General features: G+C 36.8%; 1 protein-coding gene and 1 pseudogene across 6 annotated transcripts in view; both read left to right on the forward strand.

The window, feature by feature from the left end:
* Window positions 1-9,246, forward strand: part of LOC107729376 (cubilin-like) — a 22,199-nt pseudogene extending 12,953 nt beyond the window's left edge.
* A 1,639-nt stretch (window positions 9,247-10,885) lies between these two features.
* The window catches only part of LOC107729380 (protein FAM13A), a 55,701-nt gene continuing 54,951 nt past the window's right edge, over window positions 10,886-11,635 (forward strand). For all 6 annotated transcript variants that reach the window (XM_016539856.1, XM_016539858.1, XM_016539861.1 and 3 more), the window contains exon 1: window positions 10,886-11,081. In XM_016539856.1, the coding sequence (XP_016395342.1) occupies window positions 11,004-11,081 (78 nt within the window). In that variant the 5' untranslated portion in view covers window positions 10,886-11,003. The remainder of the gene's footprint in view (window positions 11,082-11,635) is intronic.

An 11,635-nucleotide genomic window follows, 5' to 3' on the forward strand; every position in this document is an offset into this window, starting at 1 on the left:
CAATACTACAGCGAGAATAAAAGTTACGCCTTCTTTCTTTGCGTGAACATTTGGGCGGTGTTATGCAAATCTTCCCACACAGTGATGTAGATATGTGGGGGCGTGTTCGAACGAGCCGTTTTAGGTAGGCGTGGCTGACTCTTAACTTTCATAAAGAATATCTCTTTGGATTTGAGACTTTAGTGTTTGCAATTTTACAGATCTTCTTTATGCACCAAGAGCTTGTAACACTCCAAAGAGAAAGGAAAAATTGAAATTGCATCATATGACCCCTTTAATATAAATCAAGCGCCAATAATCCAAACCAGACATTACACATCAAATCAGTCAAGTCAATGTAGTCAATGCAATTTGCATAGCACTTTTTGCATAGACATTGTTTCTAAGCAGCTTTACAGAAAATCATGATGTTAATATTTATTAAATCTTAATATTTACATACCATTTAGTCATATTTAGCAGACAAGAGCTGGTTGATAAGATAGTTTAAATTTTTCAGTAAAAGCAATCAAGTGATTGAGGTTTGCTATATACTGTAGTATATATCACCCTAGGTGAATGTATTGAACTTATAAAGATCTGGGTTTAATAGTTATATACAAAAATAGTTATATACAAAAATTAAAAATCTGGCAGTTGAGATTGAAAAAATCTGGCAGTTGCTATATAGTATATACATCATTTTACTTGAGTGTACTGTATGTATACAGACAAATGCTGCATTCACGCCATGTCGTAATTACCGTAATTCCGAGATGACAACACGTGACGTTCAACTGTTCAAATCCTCGGACTGGGGATTATTCGTTTCTATAGCGACAGTCAACAAAATGAACCCAGGACTGCTTGAAAGAATGTTACTGGCAGCTGTAAAACTCATAACATTACATTGTATGCTACTGCGAAATATTGCAGAACACGGAATGCGTGTCAGGTAAAAATAATTACTAACTGTTAGTTTGTTTGTTTTTTGTTGTTGTTGTTGTTATTATTAATGACGGCGATAAATGTGTTATTGCTAACCTAAACAAACAAGAACAAAATAATAACAGTATGAACACTTACATAATATGTTTTTATATTATAGTATCTATATATGTATCTATTTTCCCCTTTTTAGAGCAGTAATAGCTTTCTTTGAATTTTTTCTCTGGTTCCGGGTGAGGTGCAGCTCACGTGGTTCAAGCCGTAGCTCTCAGAAAACTCCCAGTTCACAAGTTGTAATTATGAGTTCTACGAGGACGTGAACGCTTTTTACAAGTTGGTATCTCGTAATTACGGTAATTAGGATATGGCGTGAATGCACCTAAAGTCCCTTTAAGGCAAGTCATGTGACTCGGCAGCCATCTTTGAAATGCCTCTCGGGCATGCAAGTGCAGCCCCTATCTTTGTATTCTATAGTCTTTGATACAGATAAAGTTGAATATAATATACTGTATATACAACTACATATATTGAGCTGTGCAAGGATACATTTTAAATTTTGTGATGCATCATGCATTTGCGATTTGCTATACATTATATATTGCTTTACACTTTTAAAAATTAAGTTTCCAAAATGTTTTTATTTTTATTTTGCATTGATGCCATAGAAGAACCATTTTTGGTTCCCCAAAGAATCTTTCAGCAATCTGTGAACCATTTTTGTTCTTAGTGTGAAGAACATCTGAATGATTTATAGAACCTTATTCCACTTTAAAGAACCTTTTGTGGAATGGAACGATTCCATGGATAGATCATCATGGAACCATAGATGCCACTAAAGAACCTTAATTTTAACTTTTTATATACTATATATTCTGTATGTATGCAGGTAAAATATGGAGCTGTGCAGTAATAGTTTTACAAAGTGTGTTGTATTGTCACAGTTGTTGAACATGTCACATGTCAGAACATCTTAGCACTCACTACAACTGCATAGCAATACTCAAAACCACCCAGAACACCCTAGCAACAACCTGAAAACTACCTACAAAGGTTGCTAGGAGCAAAAACCCTGGCGTCATGGTCATCATTTTGCAAGCACCGTTCACATTTTCCAGTGCAGTACCAAAATATCCTTTGAAAACTAGTCTATTTTTTTTCTGGGTCATTTAGAGGGAGGGTTATTCACAGCTGAAATCATTCAGCATGTTAGAAATCTCTGCAGATAAAAGGCTTCACCTGAATGCTGAGCCCTCTTCTTTCACAGACTGGCCTGAGAGCTGCGGGAAGCCCACGATCCCTCCGGATGTCAACACTCGCATAGTGAATGGAGAACCTGCCAAAGCTCACTCTTGGCCGTAGCAAGTATCCATGCAGGTACAGTTAAGCCTTCATCTAATCTCACACCTTACCCCAAAGAGATTTCAGCTATTCTATATTACAGGAAAGATCTGTAGTTTATCTTTATCTGATTAAAGAGACAATTATGTTTATCCAAAGCTAATGATATGTGAAATGAACAATGATATTACTGGGGTCAGTGTGCTTGAGGTCAGTTATTAGTTCAGCTTGTTGCTATTATCATTATGATTATTATCTGTGTTTGCTAAGGGAAGCACATCAGGTTAATATATATATATATATATGTATGTATGTATGTATGTGCTTTTAATTTATCTCTAATGGAGTATTTTTGTGTCTGGGTCTCGATCATCCTGTGATCACACTGTGTATGTGTGTGTGTGTGTGTGTGTGAACTTTTATCAGGTATGCTGATGAGCTGCATCGCTGGAAGATGTGTCTGAGGAAACACAACCTGACCTTCTCTGAGCTGACTGAACAGTGCTTTAACGTGCTTGGCATCTATCGTCATGAGGGCTTCCAGTACCCAACTGTGCCACCCCAAAGAGATTTCAGCTATTCTATATTACAGGAAAGATCTGTAGTTTATCTTATTAAAGATAAAATTCGGTTTATCCAAAGCTAATGATATGTGAAATGAACAATAATATTATCAGGGTCAGTGTGCTTGAGGTCATTAGGTTATTAGGTCATAGGTAATTAGTTCAGCTTGCTGCTCTTATCATTATGATTATTATCTGTGTTTGCTAAGGGAAGCATCAATATTAATATAGCTCTTACTGAGGACAAGGGATTTGAACAAACCTCTAACCCTAAGTATTAAACAGAGTATGTATAATGCATAACTCATGCTGCATCAAAAGAATGAAAAAATATCATTTTTATTCTCATGCATTTTTTATTTTAAAAAATAATGCATTTTAATTGAAGGTTTGGCGTGATTCTGAATCGCTGGAAGATGTGTCTGAGGAAACACAACCTGACCTTCTCTGAGCTGACTGAACAGTGCTTTAACGTGCTTGGCATGCATCGTCATGAGGGCTTCCAGTACCCAACTGTGCCAACTGTGGAGTTCAACATCGCCCTGGTGCGACTGGATGGAGAGGTGAAGCCCAACGACTACATTGATTTCGCCTGTCTGCCTTCATTTGAGGAGGTCCTGCCTGAAGGGAAAAAATGCTACGCCACTGGCTGGGGAGATGAAACCGGTTAGGTTACGGTTCTGTGTTGTCCAGCCACTGAATTATAGTGATAGAAATGATAAAATTTTGTGGTGGTTTTGCAATACTGCTGTAAGTATGCAGTATACATATATAAATAGATGAAAGAAACTGCGAGAACTTGTTAGCCAATCAAAAAACATGCAGGCGCTTTTTGCCAGTCATGTTAATTTTGGGGAGGACTTCCTCTTTTTGGGTAGCTGACATCAGGAGGTCACTAAAAAAAAATCTTTTGATGGTCATTAAAAGTAGCTGTCTGTTTAAAAAGTCTTTATGATAAATAAAAAACTATATTTTTAGATAATAATAATAATAATAAACCTAAAAGTATAAAATTTGTTTTTGTTAGTTGAAATAAAGCTGAAATCTGTGTATTTTTGGATTGTTTATATACTACTATACAATTTATTAGTATTTTGAATGCGTTTTTATTTTGTTTTCATTTTTATTTTCATTTTACAATTTTAATAATTGTGTTATGTGCTTTTTATTAGTTCTGTTAGTTTGTTTTTATTTAATGCATTTTTATGTCGTGTTTATTTCATTGAAAGAAAAGTAATAAAAATGTCAAAAACACATAACAAAATTACCAAAACTAAAATCAAAATATAAAAATAAAAGCTAATGAAAAATATTAGTGCTGTGAAGCGATTAAAATAAATCATCCAAAATAAAAGTTTTTGTTTACATTATATATGTATATTTAAATATACTGTGTATATTTATTATGTATATATAAATACACACACATACAGTATATATTTTGAAAATATTTACACGTATATACATTTATATATTCATATTCTTATATTTTATATTATATATAAATATATTTAATATATAAACATAACATTTTTCTTAAATCTATACATGCATATGTTTGTATTTATTTATACATAATAAATATACACAGCACACACACACATATATTATGTAAACAAAAACTTTTATTTTGGATGCGATTAATCGCTTGACAGCACTAAAAAATATTGATAAACACTATAATAGCATATACTAAAATAACTATGCAAAATGTAAATAGCTAATATTTCATTGTATTATATTATTTATATATATATATATATATGTTTTGTCCGTGATGGATTTTTGGTGGCATCTTAACAGCGTGTCTCTTTGCTACAAGCAGCTAATATTATCATAGAGTGATCGGGCATTTTTACTGCTCAGACAAGTGGCTCGAAAAATCATGCTTTTACTTTTTCAGCAGCCCCATCTGGTTTAATTTCTAAACATGTTTGCCCTGATGTATAAAAACAGGCACTAAAAATATACATATCCTATATATACAATATTTACTCACTGGCCCACATACCTGACATTTCTAATAGTCCCCAAAGACTCTGGAGCGATTGCGTCCTCTGCTGTGCAGTTATGATAATGCATTCTGAAATGAACAATCATACTAGGTTAGATTAGAATCCATATTTACCTTTCAGCTACCTTTACCTCTGAGAGACAATAAGCAAAATAACTACTAATACATGAAGTCATCTTGCCCACAGGTAACTCCACCGCTCCCAAAATCGCTGAGGCATTGAACCAGGTTGCTCTGCCAGTAGTGCCATATGACACCTGTAAACGCATGGACTATTGGTGGTTCCAGGTCAAGACCTCCATGATCTGCTGTGGCTACACTTTACCTGATGAGCTCAAGACTGTATGCCAGGTGATTCTGAGATACTACTGTATTCAGTATGATTTGCATCTACACTTTTTGGCTGAAATGAAAAATGACTGGATTTTTTTTGCAGCATCTTTAGGGTGTTTGTAGATGTAATTTCAGCAGATTGCCTTACGTACCAATCAACTCTTTCCTCACTGGGTTAGGATTGGATTCAGAACGATGATCAAAACATAGATCGAGTAGATTGCTTCCATCAACACCTCCAAAGATTGCACAGTCCTATGCCACTTCCTGGATCGACATTTCATTCGGTAGCGTTAGGCAGTTTTGATCTATATGCTGTTTAATGGTTGCATTATTTTATATACGCATCTGCTTACATATGCAGTCGCTTGTTTCTGCCTCTTTGCCATGGTTTGTCCCAAGGATTAAATACTCTTTAGAAGATGTGCAATAGCGCCTCTTACTGTATAACAGTGCAAACCCAGAAAGCCAGAAAATACCATCAATGAAAGAGTTCAAGCAAAGCAAACAACAAACCAACCAACAGCAATCTACTGTACAAAAATGTTTGTTGCTCATAGCATTCATTTCATGTATAGGGTGACTCAGGTGGACCCCTGGTATGCCAAGACGGCCCCTCGGCCGCCTGGGAGGTGCACGGCATCACTAGTTTTGGTCCAATCGGCTGTGTCTTTGATAAGAAGCCCAGCGTCTTCACTCGTTCCTCTGCCTACCTGCCTTGGATTGAAAACATCATTCGCAAAGACATCTATGACTTCACCAGTACGTCCGCTCGGCATTGCTGGACTGGAGAAGCTTTTTCATTTGGAATCAATTAAAGATTTTAGAGTGGAGTTTAAAACACATTCTCGTTTTCTCAAGGTTCTGGTTGTGGTGGACTGAAGGATCTGGTTGGAACGGAGGGCATGCTGGCATCAATGGATCATCCAGAGAGTTACAGTAACAGAGCTTCCTGCCAGTGGAATATCCGTGTGCCCACTGGGAAAAACGTCTACCTTCACTTTAGCAACTTCTCCCTGGAGGAGACCACGCTGTGCCTTAATGACAGTCACTCTCAGCGATAGCGTCGGCACTCTGGGTACATAGACATATCCCATGTGGCTTGTCCATATATACTAGTGTGCTCTCAGGTGGGCCGCCATGGTGTTTAGGGAATGTGGATGAAATATAATACACTGTGTACTCGGCCTCTTTTTCTCAGGTACCTACTGCACATCTCCTCCGAGAGATCTAGTCACGGCTGGAGACACACTGACTGTCAGTTTCTCCTCCAATGACAAAATCGTGGACACAGGGTTCAGTGCCATTTGGAAAGCAGCGGATCCTGCTGACATAGAGGGTGAGTGAAAAAACTAGGGCCTTATGATTTCCGCGATGCGGATGGAATCACAGTATAACGCAGAATGCCACGTAATTTGCAAAATTTTGGATGAATAAATCAAAAGTAGGTCAGTACACCGAAATCAAAACGTGATATGGACTAGTGTCTGTGAATATTAAGCCACAAAAACACTATTTAAATATGAATCCTGCATGTTCTGCGTGTCTCTGCGTGAATGAATGGCGCAGACGCACAGTTTTGTTTATTACACACACACTGAAGCTTGAGTGACGCTCATGTTGTTTTCAGCCTCTGCCGCCTCAATATGAGTACAGAAACACATGAACATGATCTCTAGAACTGCTCTGAGAGTCACTTAATGAGCATTTTACCATTTGTTTTGAGTAAAATTGTCATATCATATACAAACAGAAGGTCTTCACAGCAACCCGTCAAAATAAAAGTTTGGTTTAACTTGAAGAAATCGTGACAGAAATAGTACTTAATGTAACGATAGTAGTACTACTACTAATAAAAGTATTTTATAAAACACTATTTTTAAAGAAATATTTACCAGAATTTTTTTAGCAAAAAAAAACAACTAAATTAAATAATAATAAATTAGTATTTTTCCCCTTGCTTTTGATTATTAATATTCTAATATTACAATTTAGATGATTTAGATGAATAGATCAATTTAGATTAATAACATTTTAACCATTAAAACCGAGCCTAGAAAAATTTTAATGGAAAAAAACTTTCTAAAAAAATTAAACTGGAAAAAAAACGGAATTGAGAGTCACTTAATGAGCATTTTACCATTTGTTTTGAGTAAAATTGTCATATCATATACAAACAGAAGGTCTTCACAGCAACCCGTCAAAATAAAAGTTTGGTTTAACTTGAAGAAATCGTGACAGAAATAGTACTTAATGTAACGATAGTAGTACTACTACTAATAAAAGTATTTTATAAAACACTATTTTTAAAGAAATATTTACCAGAACGTGACAGAAATAGTACTTAATGTAACGATAGTAGTACTACTACTAATAAAAGTATTTTATAAAACACTATTTTTAAAGAAATATTTACCAGAATTTTTTTAGCAAAAAAAAACAACTAAATTAAATAATAATAAATTAGTATTTTTCCCCTTACTTTTGATTATTAATATTCTAATATTACAATTTAGATGATTTAGATGAATAGATCAATTTAGATTAATAACATTTTAACCATTAAAACCGAGCCTAGAAAAATTTTAATGGAAAAAAACTTTCTAAAAAAATTAAAATGGAAAAAAAACGGAATTTGGAAAAAAATAAAACCGATTTTGTGAATGGATTAAATGGATTTCACAGGGCCCTGTACATTCACTCCCCCCACCTACAATCCCTGCCGGTACGAGACTCGAACCCGCAACCTTTGGGTTACGAGTCAGACTCTAACCATTAGGCCACAACTTCCCACATACTATGTTCTCACATAGTAAAAAATATGTTGCAGAGCAAAGACGACACTGACAACACACTGACAGACAAGACGGAGCAGGTTACTTTAGGTATGAAACAGTCTCAGCTTTCAAATTTTGTCATTTAAGAAATTCAAACCATAAATACAGTTTCATGGCTCTTTAATGTGTTGTGACGGATTGCTGTAGTGCCTCAGTTGAAGCGGCACGTGAAACGATCATCTCTTACTCTTTACTATATAGCACAAAGTAAATATGAATGAACATCAGAAGGTATCTTGTTTCAACCGCGGAAAGACGTCAATACACAATTTTTCAAGTTCAAGTCCTCCAACGTTAATCTACTCCCCGGTCTGGTTTGTTTGTCAGACAAAACTGGCAGATTCGCCATTATGATTGATCTGATCACCTGTCAATCAAACTCCCTGCGAAGGGTCAATTGCCCAGCGATGAGCTAATGCTGCGTTCAAGTCCTCCTGGGACGTTCGTACTTACGAGTTGACAAGTCGTAATGACGCTAAATACGATCTATCTGACATGACTTGAACGCACCATAACAACCACTCAGAACACTGTAGCAACCACATAGCAACCACTCAAAACACTCAGTATAAAAGGATATAATCAAAATAACATCACATCTTCTCTTTTTCATACTTTGGACTACTTTTGTCTTTTCATCTCCAGCTGCTGTTGGTTGCGGTGGGCATTTTACTAGTCAACTGGGGGAGCTCCGATCACCCAGCTGGCCCAATGAGTACCCGAGCTAAGTGGTGTGCACCTGGACTATCTCCATTCCCTTAGCCACTGGAATCCATATCACCTTCACTCACTTTGAACTGCAGGCTGTTAATTTGCTGGGGCAGTGTGTGGATTACGTGGAGATCTTTGATGCTGCTGGGTCATCAAAAGGTTTGACTATGCTCCATAGCATAGTTAATGATGAAAAATGTCATTGGTTTCAGCTGCATTTTCCCATTGTCATACTGTATTTTCTCTTTATTTAGGAACATTTTGTGGCTCTAACCCACCATCTTTAACTGTCAATGGGGACAAGGCCACAATCCGCTTCCTCAGTAATGATGCTAACCAGAAAAAGGGTTTCCAAGGACACTGGACCACCGATCCTGGTGTTTTCTCAAAAGAACACTTCTAATGGGAAAGAGCTGTTGTGCGATTGACTGTACAAATAGATTCAACAAGAAATCAGAGGTATCTTTTTATAGACTGTCAAAAGCTACCGAAGCAAATAGATTGCTGTAATCCATAGAAACAACTGTAATCCAAGCACCAAAATGTGGATTTGCCATTGACATTGTCACATTTGTTGAATTTTGGGGTAAACCCATATCCTAGGTCATATATTGGATTGACAACTCGCCAATTAAATCTTTACCATTTTATATTCTGTGTACCTTTTTAAAGTTTTTGTCAGTATTTTTAGCAACACCCTGGAAACTTCCCCTGCATAGTAATGACCTACAGTAACAACCACTCAGAAGCCATAGCATCAGCATAGCAACACTCTGGCAGCCTCCCAGAACATCCCATTAACCACTCCGAACACTGTAGTAACCGCATATCAATCTCCCTGCTGCCATTGGCCAATGTGGTTACCATGACACCCGAGATCAGTCGGGTTTGCCTACCCGAACCCTTGTCCATCATGCCTGCCTGAGATGTCTGTTACGTAACGGGCTGGGCAGTGAGAGAGGTCAGACGAACAAAGACCTGTTCATCTGAGTTGATTGATTTAGTTAGCATCTGTTGTCATTTGTTCCAGTTGCTATTCAGTGATTAGTGAGTATCAGCAGATATTAGTGGTGCATTTATTGCAAAGGTAGAATGTAAGGCCTGAGGGCATTCTAACAGAATGTTAGAAGCGAATGTAAGGCCATACTGTGCAGTAGACCTTAAAGAAAACCCATCTGAAATTTCAAGCAGTACATGGACAACTTGACACTCAAGCACATGCATGAAAACAATAAATAGCCTAATCAAGCTATTGTATGACCCAGCTATTTGAAATGCCCTTCAAGTGTGCTAATGCTTAACTGGAAGTGTCATTTAAATTCCCTTATTGCACGTACTTCCTTCTAGTGCCTTCTGCTCCTTATTTCACACTCTAAAACAATCTCTTCTTTCAACCCCTCAGTGTTCATTAAGCTGACTCTGGTGGTCTGCTTGTGTGCAAGCCATGAGGAAGGGAATCATGGGAGGTTCATGGTGTAGTGAGTTTTGGTCCCATGAGAAGAGAAGCCCATTGTTTTAATATCTTTTATATGTAGAAGAAGACAACAGCAAGTGAGAAATTATAATGGGAGAAAAATGACAAAAAGTAACTTTGGAGTAAACTAATGCACCCGTAGTCAAGGTTTGTGGTTTATATATTTTAATATACTATAGTGGCTGCCATGTAGCTTCTAAATCTCATTAATTTATGAAATATATTTTATGAATATAACTTGTTAGGATTTCAAAATCCTCTGTAATAATGAAACCCAGGCCACATTTTGAAGTGATAATAATATGAGAAAATTTGTACTGCGTTTTATTCAGTACAAAAGCCTGTGCATACAAATGTACATGCAGTTTAACTTGGTCTTGATTTTCTCAATTAAGCTGCAAAGGAGATTCTAAAATATCAAATCATAAAAACATAAAAAAAAAAATGCCAGAAAAGTTTCATTTTCTACATCAAGTTGATTCTTTAAAATGTATGAAGACAAACAAAGGCCCCTTACATCAACACTGAAAAGTCGTGAATTGGTAATTGATGTAGCTTCCTCTCATTTGCCCCAAGTGGAGAGACTCTCAAAGGTTTGGGCCAGCTGGTCATGTGACTCACAACACCAGCCAATTAGAGCGCAGGGCTCAGATTTCATTTGGTGAGGAGTCACTAAACTCCACTGAGCTAGCTGTAGGAAAGGGAGGCTGACTCCTCTGCTTAGCCTCTGAAGTTTTCGGATATACGTTTAGGCCATCCAAAGGTGGACTAAACAACACATTATGACCCGGTGACTTTGTTATGGGATGTTAAGGAGGTCATCACTCTACAGGTTCTTCCTGGAAGAAGAGAGAGAGATGGGGGCTGGAGCAATAACCATCTGTGTAAGTACAAAAAACATGCTGGTCAACTCCTTATAAGGCAGGAAACTCAGTCAGCCAGTATTAAAGCATGTATGTTTGAGTTTACACATGATTATTGTGGAGTTTCTGCATGCATCAATGTGCAAGAGTGCTGGCTGTGATCCTGGACTTAAACCTGGGTAAAAGCCGCTAGACTGAGATCATTTCTTCCCATCTGTTAACAATGTTTCTTGTGTTAGGCCACCTGGAACTGACACTCGTGTCAGCTTCACTTAATGAAACGTTATAAATAAATTAACATTGCTTTGGTGCTTCTTTTTTTTATTAGGACAGTAACCTCAAACGGACAACTTTGTATCTTATTTACCCTTAAAAGGTTCATAGTAGTATTTTAAGTATACTACTCTAGGGCAGTGTTTCCCAACCGGGGTGCCGCGGCGTCTGTCGAGAGCAGGGGTGCCGTGTAAAAAAATCATTTTTTAATATTTTTAAATTGCTAAAATGTTTAAAAAAAAAGCATCTATTATATAATATAATTTCTGATGGCGCCAATAAATTATAGATGCACCAAAATT

This window comes from Sinocyclocheilus rhinocerous, unplaced genomic scaffold, assembly GCF_001515625.1.
Source record: "Sinocyclocheilus rhinocerous isolate Xijiao unplaced genomic scaffold, SAMN03320098_v1.1 scaffold1148, whole genome shotgun sequence".
NCBI lineage: Eukaryota > Metazoa > Chordata > Actinopteri > Cypriniformes > Cyprinidae > Sinocyclocheilus > Sinocyclocheilus rhinocerous.